Here is a 17,333-nt window from a genome sequence, read left to right on the forward strand (position 1 = left end):
CCAGTGCACGCCACTGCTTCAAGGCCAGAGTGAATAGGCTTTTTCTTGGCAAGCGTGCTCCAACCTAGACCTTAACATTGCTTTCTAACGGGCATGAATATAAAAAAATATAAAAAATTGACACCGCTATTTTTTGGAGGGTCAGAGCCTTGTTTGTCATACTTGTGGTAGGTACAGTGGGAAGCTCCTGGTTCGATTCCCAACCATTTGAGAATTTGAGAATTTTTAATTGGAAATTTTCTCGGAAAGTCTAGTAAAAGTTTTCAACTGTGGCTATTAACCACCTTACTAACAAAGACGTGCCGCCAAGTGATTTAGCGTTCCGGTACGATTTCGCTTCGTAACCGATTATGGTTTAATAAAACTCTTATACCTACCCCTATTATAATTTAAGATAAATATAGCTATAAATCCTATACTAGAAGTATCGGATATATATTTATATTTTTCTAAAATTACTGCGATTCATATACCTGCCATATTTCTTAAACAGGTTAGCATGCAACCATCTCAGACTGCATCGTCACTTACCACCAGATGATATTTGCAGTCAAGGACTAACGTGGAGTGAAATAAAAAATATGTCGAAAAATATTTTTGGCTAGGTAGGTAAAACAAATATAATTTTTTTGAAATACAACTTTTTTATTTAATCCACTTACTATAATGACATAATATTTTGGTTGCATACTTCGCACTTAAACTTTTCGCCACCTGAAAAATATAAAACGTACTATTAGAAATAATTTTAGCTAGTACTCGTATTCGTTCGGGAGGTCTAACAAAGCCAACAAGAGGGTGGATGCCGTGGTGGTTTTTAGTTTGGGTATACCCCTTTAGAGACCTCCGTCCTGTCCAAGGGTCGGAGGTAGCAATAAATCTTTTCCACCTCGCCAAGAAAAAAAAAAAGGTACTACTCGTAGTAGAGTTGCCGGAGTAATTACATGTAGGACTTCGGTTTCACTTCTAGGGGGCCGGGTTCAATTCCTAGCACGCACCTCTTAACTTTTCTGAGTTATGTGCGTTTTAAACATTAAAAATAACACTTGCTTCAACGGTAAAGGAAAACGTAGTGAATAAACCTGCATGCCTGATAGTTCATCATAATGTTCTCAAAGGCGTGTGGGGTCCACCAATCCGCTGTCAGCTGAACTGATTTTAACAAAAGACAGTGTCGTGCACTTCATACATGCACATAAGCACTGCATACCCAAATTATTATATATAGCTAGTATTGCAGGGGATTTTCTTCAATTTCATGCTATGTATCTGCTTTATGCATACCCTGGCCGAATACCCTGTGCACGCCACTGACAATAGATAGGTACTTTCTTATGCAGGTAGAATTAATACGGGGGATGAATGATCGTGAGGAAACCTGCGTGCCTGAGAGTTGACGGCCGAATGGCGCAGTGGGCAGCGACCCTGCTTTTTGAGTCCAAGGCCGTGGGTTCGATTCCCACAACTGGAAAACGTTTGTGTGATGAACATGAATGTTTTTCCGAGTCCACCAATCCGCACTAGGCCAGCGTGGTGGTCTGCGACCTTAATCCCTTCTCATTGTGGGAGCAGACCCGTGCCGTGTAGTGGGCGAGTAATGGGTTGATATGATGTTGATAAAAAATTTGCAACTCTTTATATATTTTTCCTCATCTCCTCTTGGATAAATACTCACTTTTATGATTTTTAACGTGGGATCGCAACGTCTTAATGCTGCGAAACTTTTCATCGCATATTCTGCACTTATAATGGTATTCCAACGCCTGAAAGAAATATTATTATTATCAATAACTTATAACATTGCACTGGAACAAAAGGGAGGGTTTAGGTGATCGCAGTAGAAGATAGTAGTAGCACAGAGGATGCTGCTGCCCGTTCTCTGTTATATTCCTTTAGTCGCCTCTCACGACACTCTGGGGCAGAGACGAGGTGGTGACGACTTTATTATGATCTGCCGTCACCACACGGCACTTAAGAAACATAATTCAATATAATCTATATATATAAAAGAAAGTCGTGTTAGTTACTTCACTTATAACTCAAGAACGGCTGAACCGATTTAGCTGAAAATTGGCAGGGAGGTAGTTTAGAGCCAGGAGAAGGACATAGGATACTTTTTATCCCGTTCGACATCATTCCCGTGTGACTTGACATGTAACGTCAGTCACTATAAAACGTGGTATAACAAAAAAGAATCAGACTTGGAATAACAAAATTGACGTATAATGACAGCTATGTAATGACGTATGGATGACTATTTGATATTTGTAAGAAATCAATAATATAACTATTTCTATTAAATAAATAATTAACATTATTGCCCAATTGCCCATTCGTATAAACAGTGAAGTGAACTATAAAACTCGGTATGGTTAAAAATTTAAGTTTTTAGGTGAAGTGAAGTTTAATTAATAATGCCGCGACCAAGACGATCGAATCTTTCCCGACAAAGCCGTGATGCAAGAAGAATACGAAATACTGCAAATGAAAGGACTGAAGAAGAACAAGAAATTGCACGTGAACAGCGCCGCGATAGTATGGCTCGACTTCGTGCTTCTCAATCACGAGAGCAAAGTGAAGCAGCCCGTGAAACAGCTCGGTTGGCAATGCAGAATCGTCGAGCGAACAACAGAGGTCAACAAATAGATAATTTGCGACGCAGAACAAGATATTTATCAAGTGCTGATTTGAATCGAGCAGCGTTTCAATACGATTGCAGCAATGATTACAGCTTGCATCCTAGCGTTTGCATTGGGCAAATGGACGTAGTTTGCGAGTATTGTGGTGCATTAAAGTTTTCCGGAGAAACGCCTGGATTATGCTGCCTTAATGGTAAAGTGAAATTGCCATTGTTGACTCCGCCACCTGAGCCATTGTATTCATTGCTTTGTGGCGAAACACAAGAATCACGCCACTTTCTTGCAAATACTCAAAAATACAATGGTTGTTTCCAGATGACGTCATTTGGGGCAGATATTATCGAAGAACGGGGATTTAATCCGACATTTAAGGTATTTATTTTTGTACTTATATAGAATGTAGTTAAAGAATAACTTACTTTATCTATTGGTACCTATGTAGTATATTTGCTAATTCTGAACTCTACTCTCCCACCGAAAAAAGTGTTTATAACCCAGTTAATACTGTCTGGTTTTTATTTTGTAGATACAAGGACAGATTCATCATCGAATTGGATCATTACTACCTTTCGAAGATACACAGAATAAATTTTTACAAATATATTTCATGGGCAACATGGAAGAACAACTTGATCGACGCCTAGAGATCAATGCAGGAATGAAGCGAGCAATTCTTCAAGACTTGCAGTGTCTGCTTCATGAACATCATGCGTTGGTCAGGTTGTTTAAGAGTGCTTTAGAGCGCATGCCAAGTGATGACTATAAAGTTGTTATCAAAGCAGATAAACGACCATCTGGAACACACGAAAGGACATTTAATGCTCCAACAGTAGACGAAGTTGCCATCCTGATTGTTGGTGAACAATTGGAAAAACGCGATATTGTGCTTACACGTCGCGATACTGGGCAACTGCAACAAATATCTGAAACTCATCGATCATATGACACATTGCAATACCCGCTGATGTTTTGGCAAGGAGAAGATGGATATTATTTTAATATTAAAATGAAAAATCCATTGAATGGTGAGTATCAGTATCATAATTTATTTCATTTATTTGTGAAAGACACTGATTTAAAATAATGCTTATTAAAAAAATGGTTAATGTCTGTATTGTTTGCCTTTAAAATTTGCCTTTGAAATGGTTAATTATCAAATTTTTAATTTCAGGTGAAGAAACTACAAAGAAAGTTAGCTCAATGAATTATTACGCATATCGTTTGATGATTCGTCAAAATGCTGACAACTATTTGCTGCGGTTTCGTCGATTGTTTCAGCAGTATTGCGTTGACATGTATGTAAAAATAGAAACGGAACGTTTAACATTCATTAGGTTGAACCAAGCCAAACTGCGTTCTGAGGAGTACATCCATTTACGTGATGCAGTTAATACTGAAGGAAATGCAGCTAATATTGGTCGATTAACTATTCTGCCGGCGACATACATTGGTAGTCCACGTCATATGCATGAATATGCACAAGATGCAATGACATATGTTCGTCATTACGGTCGGCCCGATCTCTTTATTACTTTTACCTGTAATCCAAAATGGATAGAAATTACTCAATTGCTGCTTCCCGGACAAACATCAAGTGATAGACACGACATCACAGCACGTATATTCAGGCAAAAAATTCGGTCCCTGATGAACTTTATTGTTAAACAACGCGTCTTTGGAGATACTCGATGCTGGATGTATTCAATCGAATGGCAAAAGCGAGGCCTGCCGCACGCACACATTCTTATTTGGTTAGTGGAAAGAATTCAGCCTGACCAAATAGATGATATCATATGTGCTGAGATTCCTGATTATGAAGTCGATCCAGACCTACATGATGTTGTTACTACTAATATGATTCATGGACCGTGTGGTGCCATCAATCCCCAATCACCTTGCATGGTCGATGGAAAGTGCTCTAAACGATATCCACGGAAATTAACGGCGGAGACTGTCACTGGCAATGATGGTTATCCGCTGTATCGGCGTCGATCACCAGATGACAACGGTCGAACTGTCACAACGAAAGTGAAAAGAATGGATTTCGTTGTCGACAACAGTTGGATTGTTCCATATTCGCCACTTATTTCTAAATCGTTCAAGACACATTGCAACGTTGAATACTGCAATTCAGTTAAGTCCATAAAATATATTTGCAAATATGTCACGAAAGGCAGTGATATGGCGGTTTTTGGATTGCAATCCTCGAATACCAACGATGAAATTTCACGCTATCAAGTTGGTCGTTATGTGAACTGTAATGAAGCGATTTGGCGTATATTCGCATTTCCCATTCACGAACGTCATCCTACTGTTACGCATTTGGCGGTGCATCTGGAGAATGGTCAACGAGTATATTTCACGGCTTCGAATGCTACGCAACGTGCTGAAACACCTCCAGCAACTACATTGACCAGTTTTTTTGCAATCTGCCAAAGCGATCAGTTTGCACGAACTTTGCTTTACTCGGAGATGCCACGTTATTATACTTGGAATGCTTCATCGAAGAATTTTCAAAGACGGAAGCAAGGCGATGCGGTTCCTGGGTATCCAGATGTGCGTTCTACTGATGCTCTTGGTCGTATGTATACAGTTCATCCAAAGAATAATGAATGTTTCTATTTGCGGTTGTTGCTGGTAAATGTGCGTGGGCCAACGTCATTTGAGTCACTACGAACTGTTAATGGTGTAATATTCCCAACATATCGTGCTGCATGTGAAGAATTGAAGTTATTAGAAAACGATAGTCATTGGGATACGACAATCGCTGAAGCCATTATCTGTGCATCTCCAAGTCAGATACGCACATTATTCGCTATCATAATTTCGACATGTTTTCCATCAAACCCATGTAACCTGTGGCACAAATACAAGGATAATATGTCAGAAGATATTTTACATCAAATTCGTGTCAGTTCCAGAAATCACGATATTGAGATGAATGAGGAGATACATAATCGTGCTTTACTCTTGATCGAAGATATGTGTTACCTCATGTGCGGTAATTTATTAATCAGGTTAGGAATGCCAGCACCATATCGTGAAATGAATGACGCATTTAATCGAGAATTGGAACGGGAACGTGAATATGATCACCAGGAATTAGATTTAGTAGTTCAAACGAATGTACCCCTGTTGAATTACCAACAAAAGAAAGTTTATGATACTTTAATGAAGGCAATCGATGATGAAAATGGTGGTTTATATTTCCTAGATGCCCCTGGTGGAACTGGCAAGACATTCCTCATGTCATTAGTTTTAGCAACTGTTCGGGCGAGATCTAACATAGCGGTTGCAGTTGCTTCTTCTGGAATAGCAGCCACATTGTTAGAAGGATGCCGTACGGCTCATTCAGCATTCAAATTACCGTTAAATCTTCAAACTATTGAAGAACCAACGTGTAATATTGCAAAACACTCAGCAATGGCCAAAGTTTTAGCGGTATCGAAAATCATCATCTGGGACGAATGCACAATGGCGCATAAACGTGCATTAGAAGCACTTAACCGAACATTAAAAGATTTACGCAATGACTCGAGATGTTTTGGAGGAGCAATGATTTTACTTTCTGGTGATTTCCGCCAAATACTGCCAGTAATTCCAAGATCTACGGCTGCCGACGAAATAAACGCTTGCCTCAAATCGTCAAATCTATGGCGCCATGTGAAGAAACTGCAACTGACAACAAACATGAGAGTTGCATTGCTTAATGATACATCTGCTGAAGATTTCTCGGAGCAATTGCTGACTATCGGTAATGGTCAAGTACCTGTCGATGAATCGAGCGGATTAATATCATTTCCAAATAATTTCTGTAATTTTGTCTCATCAAAAGACGAACTTATCAACAATGTATTTCCAGAAATTATTTCTAACTACAAAAATTATGAATGGATGAGTGAGCGAGCAATTTTAGCGGCTAAGAATAAAGATGTAGATGACCTAAACAACATAATTCAAAATAAGATCATTGGAACAATGCATTCATTCAAATCTATTGACTGCGTCACAAATGAAGATGAAGCCACCAACTATCCAATTGAATTTTTAAACTCTTTGGACGTGCCTGGCTTACCACCGCACAATTTACGCCTAAAGGTTGGCTCCGTAGTAATCATGCTTCGAAACATAAACCAACCAAAACTGTGCAACGGTACGCGTTTGGTGGTTAGAAAATTGATGAACAATGTAATTTACGCTACGATAATGATAGGAAAATTCAAAGGTGAGCAAGTTCTCATTCCGAGGATACCGATGATCCCAACCGATATGCCGTTTGAATTTAAAAGACTTCAATTTCCGATACGTCTTGCATTTGCCATGACCATCAACAAATCACAAGGCCAATCCTTAAAAGTTTGTGGTTTAAATCTAGAACATTCATGTTTTTCCCATGGTCAATTATACGTGGCATGTTCACGGGTCGGAAGACCATCTGCGTTGTTTGTTTTTGCGCCTGATAATAAAACAAAAAATGTCGTGTATCACAAGGTACTTAAATGAAGAGCAACCTATGTACTAAAATACAGAAATAATTATGAATGATTGATGTAGAAATTTAATTTTTTTTGTATTTTTTCCAATAAAAAAAAAATCTGCTTATTTATTGACATTAAGGCGGAACAAAGTTCGCCGGGTCAGCTAGTAAATGATAAATAAATAAATATACTACTACAATACACACATCGCCATCTAGTTCCAAAGTAAGCGTAGCTTGTGTTATGGGTACTAAGATGACTGATGGATAATTTGATGAATAATATACATAAATACTTAGAAAATACAGATAAACACCCAGACACTGAAAAACATTCGTGTTCATCACAAAAACATTTTCTGGTTGTGGGAATCGAACCCACGGCCTTCCACTCAGAAAGCAAGGTCGCTGCCCACTGCGCCAATCGACCGTCGAATCGTCGAATATTAATAAATTAATAAGCTTAAAATATTGCATTTTAAAATATGTCATCTAGCTTCAAATATAAAGCTTAAAACATGTCATCCACGAGAAAACTGAAGAATTGGCTGGCCTAGAAGCCTTCCTGTGTATATATCTATATATATAAAAGAAAGTCGTGTTAGTTACTTCACTTATAACTCAAGAACGGCTGAACCGATTTAGCTGAAAATTGGCAGGGAGGTAGTTTAGAGCCAGGAGAAGGACATAGGATACTTTTTATCCCGTTCGACATCATTCCCGTGTGACTTGACATGTAACGTCAGTCACTATAAAACGTGGTATAACAAAAAAGAATCAGACTTGGAATAACAAAATTGACGTATAATGACAGCTATGTAATGACGTATGGATGACTATTTGATATTTGTAAGAAATCAATAATATAACTATTTCTATTAAATAAATAATTAACATTATTGCCCAATTGCCCATTCGTATAAACAGTGAAGTGAACTATAAAACTCGGTATGGTTAAAAATTTAAGTTTTTAGGTGAAGTGAAGTTTAATTAATAATGCCGCGACCAAGACGATCGAATCTTTCCCGACAAAGCCGTGATGCAAGAAGAATACGAAATACTGCAAATGAAAGGACTGAAGAAGAACAAGAAATTGCACGTGAACAGCGCCGCGATAGTATGGCTCGACTTCGTGCTTCTCAATCACGAGAGCAAAGTGAAGCAGCCCGTGAAACAGCTCGGTTGGCAATGCAGAATCGTCGAGCGAACAACAGAGGTCAACAAATAGATAATTTGCGACGCAGAACAAGATATTTATCAAGTGCTGATTTGAATCGAGCAGCGTTTCAATACGATTGCAGCAATGATTACAGCTTGCATCCTAGCGTTTGCATTGGGCAAATGGACGTAGTTTGCGAGTATTGTGGTGCATTAAAGTTTTCCGGAGAAACGCCTGGATTATGCTGCCTTAATGGTAAAGTGAAATTGCCATTGTTGACTCCGCCACCTGAGCCATTGTATTCATTGCTTTGTGGCGAAACACAAGAATCACGCCACTTTCTTGCAAATACTCAAAAATACAATGGTTGTTTCCAGATGACGTCATTTGGGGCAGATATTATCGAAGAACGGGGATTTAATCCGACATTTAAGGTATTTATTTTTGTACTTATATAGAATGTAGTTAAAGAATAACTTACTTTATCTATTGGTACCTATGTAGTATATTTGCTAATTCTGAACTCTACTCTCCCACCGAAAAAAGTGTTTATAACCCAGTTAATACTGTCTGGTTTTTATTTTGTAGATACAAGGACAGATTCATCATCGAATTGGATCATTACTACCTTTCGAAGATACACAGAATAAATTTTTACAAATATATTTCATGGGCAACATGGAAGAACAACTTGATCGACGCCTAGAGATCAATGCAGGAATGAAGCGAGCAATTCTTCAAGACTTGCAGTGTCTGCTTCATGAACATCATGCGTTGGTCAGGTTGTTTAAGAGTGCTTTAGAGCGCATGCCAAGTGATGACTATAAAGTTGTTATCAAAGCAGATAAACGACCATCTGGAACACACGAAAGGACATTTAATGCTCCAACAGTAGACGAAGTTGCCATCCTGATTGTTGGTGAACAATTGGAAAAACGCGATATTGTGCTTACACGTCGCGATACTGGGCAACTGCAACAAATATCTGAAACTCATCGATCATATGACACATTGCAATACCCGCTGATGTTTTGGCAAGGAGAAGATGGATATTATTTTAATATTAAAATGAAAAATCCATTGAATGGTGAGTATCAGTATCATAATTTATTTCATTTATTTGTGAAAGACACTGATTTAAAATAATGCTTATTAAAAAAATGGTTAATGTCTGTATTGTTTGCCTTTAAAATTTGCCTTTGAAATGGTTAATTATCAAATTTTTAATTTCAGGTGAAGAAACTACAAAGAAAGTTAGCTCAATGAATTATTACGCATATCGTTTGATGATTCGTCAAAATGCTGACAACTATTTGCTGCGGTTTCGTCGATTGTTTCAGCAGTATTGCGTTGACATGTATGTAAAAATAGAAACGGAACGTTTAACATTCATTAGGTTGAACCAAGCCAAACTGCGTTCTGAGGAGTACATCCATTTACGTGATGCAGTTAATACTGAAGGAAATGCAGCTAATATTGGTCGATTAACTATTCTGCCGGCGACATACATTGGTAGTCCACGTCATATGCATGAATATGCACAAGATGCAATGACATATGTTCGTCATTACGGTCGGCCCGATCTCTTTATTACTTTTACCTGTAATCCAAAATGGATAGAAATTACTCAATTGCTGCTTCCCGGACAAACATCAAGTGATAGACACGACATCACAGCACGTATATTCAGGCAAAAAATTCGGTCCCTGATGAACTTTATTGTTAAACAACGCGTCTTTGGAGATACTCGATGCTGGATGTATTCAATCGAATGGCAAAAGCGAGGCCTGCCGCACGCACACATTCTTATTTGGTTAGTGGAAAGAATTCAGCCTGACCAAATAGATGATATCATATGTGCTGAGATTCCTGATTATGAAGTCGATCCAGACCTACATGATGTTGTTACTACTAATATGATTCATGGACCGTGTGGTGCCATCAATCCCCAATCACCTTGCATGGTCGATGGAAAGTGCTCTAAACGATATCCACGGAAATTAACGGCGGAGACTGTCACTGGCAATGATGGTTATCCGCTGTATCGGCGTCGATCACCAGATGACAACGGTCGAACTGTCACAACGAAAGTGAAAAGAATGGATTTCGTTGTCGACAACAGTTGGATTGTTCCATATTCGCCACTTATTTCTAAATCGTTCAAGACACATTGCAACGTTGAATACTGCAATTCAGTTAAGTCCATAAAATATATTTGCAAATATGTCACGAAAGGCAGTGATATGGCGGTTTTTGGATTGCAATCCTCGAATACCAACGATGAAATTTCACGCTATCAAGTTGGTCGTTATGTGAACTGTAATGAAGCGATTTGGCGTATATTCGCATTTCCCATTCACGAACGTCATCCTACTGTTACGCATTTGGCGGTGCATCTGGAGAATGGTCAACGAGTATATTTCACGGCTTCGAATGCTACGCAACGTGCTGAAACACCTCCAGCAACTACATTGACCAGTTTTTTTGCAATCTGCCAAAGCGATCAGTTTGCACGAACTTTGCTTTACTCGGAGATGCCACGTTATTATACTTGGAATGCTTCATCGAAGAATTTTCAAAGACGGAAGCAAGGCGATGCGGTTCCTGGGTATCCAGATGTGCGTTCTACTGATGCTCTTGGTCGTATGTATACAGTTCATCCAAAGAATAATGAATGTTTCTATTTGCGGTTGTTGCTGGTAAATGTGCGTGGGCCAACGTCATTTGAGTCACTACGAACTGTTAATGGTGTAATATTCCCAACATATCGTGCTGCATGTGAAGAATTGAAGTTATTAGAAAACGATAGTCATTGGGATACGACAATCGCTGAAGCCATTATCTGTGCATCTCCAAGTCAGATACGCACATTATTCGCTATCATAATTTCGACATGTTTTCCATCAAACCCATGTAACCTGTGGCACAAATACAAGGATAATATGTCAGAAGATATTTTACATCAAATTCGTGTCAGTTCCAGAAATCACGATATTGAGATGAATGAGGAGATACATAATCGTGCTTTACTCTTGATCGAAGATATGTGTTACCTCATGTGCGGTAATTTATTAATCAGGTTAGGAATGCCAGCACCATATCGTGAAATGAATGACGCATTTAATCGAGAATTGGAACGGGAACGTGAATATGATCACCAGGAATTAGATTTAGTAGTTCAAACGAATGTACCCCTGTTGAATTACCAACAAAAGAAAGTTTATGATACTTTAATGAAGGCAATCGATGATGAAAATGGTGGTTTATATTTCCTAGATGCCCCTGGTGGAACTGGCAAGACATTCCTCATGTCATTAGTTTTAGCAACTGTTCGGGCGAGATCTAACATAGCGGTTGCAGTTGCTTCTTCTGGAATAGCAGCCACATTGTTAGAAGGATGCCGTACGGCTCATTCAGCATTCAAATTACCGTTAAATCTTCAAACTATTGAAGAACCAACGTGTAATATTGCAAAACACTCAGCAATGGCCAAAGTTTTAGCGGTATCGAAAATCATCATCTGGGACGAATGCACAATGGCGCATAAACGTGCATTAGAAGCACTTAACCGAACATTAAAAGATTTACGCAATGACTCGAGATGTTTTGGAGGAGCAATGATTTTACTTTCTGGTGATTTCCGCCAAATACTGCCAGTAATTCCAAGATCTACGGCTGCCGACGAAATAAACGCTTGCCTCAAATCGTCAAATCTATGGCGCCATGTGAAGAAACTGCAACTGACAACAAACATGAGAGTTGCATTGCTTAATGATACATCTGCTGAAGATTTCTCGGAGCAATTGCTGACTATCGGTAATGGTCAAGTACCTGTCGATGAATCGAGCGGATTAATATCATTTCCAAATAATTTCTGTAATTTTGTCTCATCAAAAGACGAACTTATCAACAATGTATTTCCAGAAATTATTTCTAACTACAAAAATTATGAATGGATGAGTGAGCGAGCAATTTTAGCGGCTAAGAATAAAGATGTAGATGACCTAAACAACATAATTCAAAATAAGATCATTGGAACAATGCATTCATTCAAATCTATTGACTGCGTCACAAATGAAGATGAAGCCACCAACTATCCAATTGAATTTTTAAACTCTTTGGACGTGCCTGGCTTACCACCGCACAATTTACGCCTAAAGGTTGGCTCCGTAGTAATCATGCTTCGAAACATAAACCAACCAAAACTGTGCAACGGTACGCGTTTGGTGGTTAGAAAATTGATGAACAATGTAATTTACGCTACGATAATGATAGGAAAATTCAAAGGTGAGCAAGTTCTCATTCCGAGGATACCGATGATCCCAACCGATATGCCGTTTGAATTTAAAAGACTTCAATTTCCGATACGTCTTGCATTTGCCATGACCATCAACAAATCACAAGGCCAATCCTTAAAAGTTTGTGGTTTAAATCTAGAACATTCATGTTTTTCCCATGGTCAATTATACGTGGCATGTTCACGGGTCGGAAGACCATCTGCGTTGTTTGTTTTTGCGCCTGATAATAAAACAAAAAATGTCGTGTATCACAAGGTACTTAAATGAAGAGCAACCTATGTACTAAAATACAGAAATAATTATGAATGATTGATGTAGAAATTTAATTTTTTTTGTATTTTTTCCAATAAAAAAAAAATCTGCTTATTTATTGACATTAAGGCGGAACAAAGTTCGCCGGGTCAGCTAGTATTCATTAAAAGTAAGATTCTTTTCTAGTAGTAGTAGTTTATTTTTGAGACAGACCTCTATTTCTGACGTTGCAATGCCGTATTCCGGTCTGAAAGGAATTATGCCATATAATCGCAGGCACATGAGACATAAAATTTGAGCGTCAGGTTGATGGATCATTGCGAGATGTGCTCCTCACATGCTCTGTTTATAGAAGATGGTTTTACACAACAAATAGTTAAGTAATTGTTATTTTAAAGGGTTATTTTTTTATGAAATTAATTTTGTCTGTGTCAGAAGAGAAGACAATAAAAAGGTGCCATAAAAAAAATTTCGATTAACTATCTAAATTTTTTTTTGTCAAAAATGAAATTTCAGCGTTTATAATACAAATGCCAGAGTGTGTGAACCAACTTGTCGTGACATCAAATTTAGCTAACCACTGTTGAAACTTAATTTCGTTAATTTCGTCTGTTTCGTAGGTTGGTATATACAATTATTTAATGTATAATAATGTTTATTTTGATCGCAACTTCCACAATGACTTTTGCAACTGAGATACACAATTGCCCTTCAGTTCACGACTGTGTCCAACGTTGCCTTTGTTATAAATACTTACAGTGGCCAAACACTTGGAAATCTGTTCCTTGCAAGCTCGGACGGCCGCGTTGGGGTGGCTCTTCATGTGAGCCAGCATGTTGTACATAGAGATGCAGGGGCGCTCGCAGATCATACATGGGATTTTTTCTAAAATTAAATTAAATACATTACAAATAACCGACATTAAACAACGTGTAACAGAATTACGAAATAATATCGAAGGATGCAAAAGTATATTTCACAAAAAACACCCTGTAAAAACATCAAATCAAAAGAAGCCTATTTATTTTTCCATACAAACTAATTTAAAATATTCTGTTTACTTATGACAACCCTATTGAAGATAAAAGACCTACACACGCATAGTAACTACGCTACGCGACGCGTACCTAATAAAATGACGGGAGTCGCATGATTTTAATTTTGCATGTGATGTTAGTGTTAGGGATGCATCTGATTTCTCTCAGTAAAAACTTATGGTTAGTAGTTTACTCAAAAACCATTAGCTTTTCAGTTTCACAGATAAGTCTTACAAACAGTAGACGATGTACCTCTCTAAGGCCTGTGAAGTATTCGGTTTTCGGTTTACACATTGTATATGACACTTGTAATGCTCTCAAAGTAGGTTAATAATCCGCACTGGGCCAGGGTGGTGGACTACAGCCTTAAATTTTTCTCACTAGTAGTCGTGGCTCGTGAACTGTAGTGGGCCGGTATTATATAGTATAAACAGCCTGCAAAAAAAATTGTCTAACCGATGGTGAAAGCCGCATCAAAATCGATCTCGCGGTTTAGGAAGCAATAAGCGGATAAACATGTGTGTTATACAATATATATATAGTCTGTGGACTATATATATATTGTCGTAGTATATTTATTTTATTCATTTATTTATATATAGTTATCAGTTTTATATAAGATCCTTCATTGTAAATTGCAGTATCATGAAAAAAAAATAACTAGCGATAATGACTAGTGGGCAATTCGTATTTTTCCCTTTCGAGGGCACCGAGTTTGATTCCCGGCACAGAACTTTTTACTTTGCGGATTTAGGTATGTGCTTTTTTAATTTATGCTTTAACGGTGAACTAAAATCTGCACGCCAGAGAGTTCACGTTATAATAAATGGCTATGGCAGACTTACTATTATTAGTGTTTTTGTAACCTCGCCATGACGTCTGATAGCATGGTGCACACATCTTACAGCTGGCTACTTCCTTTAGATGCCTCCTGTCCGGGTCGTCTTCGTTTTCCGATTGCCAATCGTCACTAAAACGTTATTTTGAAATTATAATATTATGTACAGTCTATTATTTCTTACCTATCTTAAAATGAAAACAATATTTTCGTCACATTTTAGTGTAAAGTTTATTCTATTCTATATTGATTTGAACATCCCATGGGCATTGACTATAATTTCTTTACATGTTTTACATAAATCTGTTAGAACCCAAAAAACCCAAAATTACATCTTGAGGCCTTTCACACTGCTCCCAAGGAAGGAAAGACTATGGCACTTAGATATAAAATGCCAGATTCTCCTGCTGATAACCGCCACAAGCGGGGACTTTTGATAGCATAGCAGCATCTTTGAAAAAATGTGGTACAAGCCAAGACAGCACGGCACAAAGGCTTTCGTTTCTAAGCGAGTGGACTTTACAGGTAGAGAAATAAAAAAAACGTCTTAATGAAGGAATTTATGAATGAATGAAGGAATTTTAATAATTTTTATTCATTATATGATCTCTTGCATCTGTATTTTATGATTGATAGGTAGGAGAGAAGGTACAATTTTGCAGCCCTTACTATAAGATTTATTCCAGGCTCAAGGTGTAAAACAAATATGATGTGAGCTATTCACACTTATCACTGGGTGCTTGCTAAGTCTTACAGTGTAAGAAGTTCTGTATGGTATCTTATTAATATCATTGAGGAGTTATGATGGAAGTCAAACATAATTTGGTGTGCAGTCCTATAGTGATATAGCTGAATGCAGAAAAAAAAGACAGACTTACTCTTTGTTTTTAAACATTTTGTAGACCAAAGACAAAGATTCCATTGGTTTGTATACAACAAGCGATTCTTCCTCTTTGTGGACCTCTTTTGTTAATATGACCTCATCTTTTATGTAAAACGGTTTGCGCTTCTTTTGCTCTTTTAACCTGTAATTAAGTAATTAATAATGTTATTCTTATTCATCTTTGCAAAAATATATATGATGTCTGTGAACATATTTTTCAAGAAAATCCTCTAAATAATTTAATATTTTGTTTAAATACCTTATATTAAGGAGCTTTTTCTCTCTGTATTTAGGGAGAACAGATTGAATAACTTCTGTCCTTTTTCCACCATTTTTATTTTCAACGCTAAGTTTTGCAGACATTGTTGTTTCTATTCTACCTGTAAAATTGAGAAATATAGTTTCTTTAGAAACACTGAAAATTGAGCCTAATTTGATCTACTCTGTGAAAAGCAGGAGAGTCTGTATGGTTTAATTTAAAACTTCTTTAAACTTTATGCTCTCTACACATGTAATTTGTTTTGTTAAATAATTTAGGGCAACAAAACAGTTATCTTTAAACCTACACAGCTTTTTACAAGAATATGCAACTTAAAAATATCTGTAGAACTACACCTAAATTGAATGCCCAACATCTTCCAAATAAACTGTTCTCCTCGGACAAAACTCGGATCCTTTAAAAACAAAAACAAACAGTGACAAAGTCGCAGGCAACAGCTTATTTTATTCCACTTTCCCTTGATATGGAACCCTAATTTCTGTTATCCAAGAAAAATTATTTCCAATCATCCCTGTGATGGATGATTGGAAAGATCTTACTGAGTTAGATAAATAGACAAGAAAGACTCCATAGTTGTCACCATTCCAGGTTCCACTAATGCAAGTCTAGATGGCATCACGTACATCAAGTTGCATATTGTGTGATCAGACAGATTATTAGGATGTTAAAGATGAATTAAATCAATTATCAGATTTCCACCCTCACAAATATGCCACATTTGGAAATAAATTAAAAGCAATAAAACAATCCAACAAATAAAAAAAATACCATTAATTCTGTTCTGTATATTATTTAGAACCACAATTCTCTTGGAGGCAACAGTTGGTTGTTTGTCAACCCGTAACAGTGTGTCATAACTCTTAAAATGTTCCAAACACAAATTATTCCAGTTTCTAAGTTTCCTTTGCTCTTGATTATCTTTTTTCAGCGAACGAACTGGCAAGCATAGGGGGTCATCATAATCTGGTACTCTTAATTGGAGTTTTCTGCGTTCTGTTAAATCCATTTTGGAGTTAAAGCTATCCTTCTTTTTATACTCAGGCATGGCCACGAATTCTACACGTTGCACGCGCATTTCAGTTGGCGTTACATTCGACCGCCGCTTTCTACTCCTGATAGGAGCGTACTTCGCCTCCTTAGACGGATCGTAATCAGAATCATCTGACTTCGGTGTAGGTCTTTTTCGTTTAGTTTTCGGTCTCCCTTGTTTCTCTTCAGCACGCAAGCTGCGCGGTTCATATACAGCCCGGGGACGTTCAGCTCCTTTAATCTTAGCATCGTTGTCGACATTCAGTACACATTGTTGGACTATGTCTGCATCTTCATCTAAGAATTCTATTTCACCTTCAAACTCTTCTTGACTAAACATAGTTTGTACCTATGTAGGTAGCTGTTTTGAAATTGGAGAAAAGAAACTTATTTATTTACTAGGCCGCGAGAAACATCTTAAACTAACACTGTCTGCATTTA

General features: G+C 37.6%; 1 protein-coding gene across 1 annotated transcript; it reads right to left on the minus strand.

Moving 5' to 3' along the window:
• Positions 1 to 633: 633 nt before the first annotated feature.
• On the minus strand, positions 634 to 17,331 carry LOC120626806 (myoneurin-like). Its single transcript, XM_039894559.1, has 7 exons — positions 16,632 to 17,331; positions 15,843 to 15,963; positions 15,579 to 15,725; positions 14,708 to 14,832; positions 13,583 to 13,710; positions 1,676 to 1,763; positions 634 to 714 (listed from the first exon to the last, which is right to left on the minus strand). The coding sequence occupies exons 1-7, from the start codon at positions 17,230 to 17,232 to the stop codon at positions 662 to 664; spliced, it is 1,263 nt and encodes a 420-aa protein (XP_039750493.1). The 5' UTR covers positions 17,233 to 17,331; the 3' UTR covers positions 634 to 661.
• Positions 17,332 to 17,333: the final 2 nt, after the last annotated feature.

The sequence above is a fragment of the Pararge aegeria genome, chromosome 1 (assembly GCF_905163445.1).
Source record: "Pararge aegeria chromosome 1, ilParAegt1.1, whole genome shotgun sequence".
NCBI lineage: Eukaryota > Metazoa > Arthropoda > Insecta > Lepidoptera > Nymphalidae > Pararge > Pararge aegeria.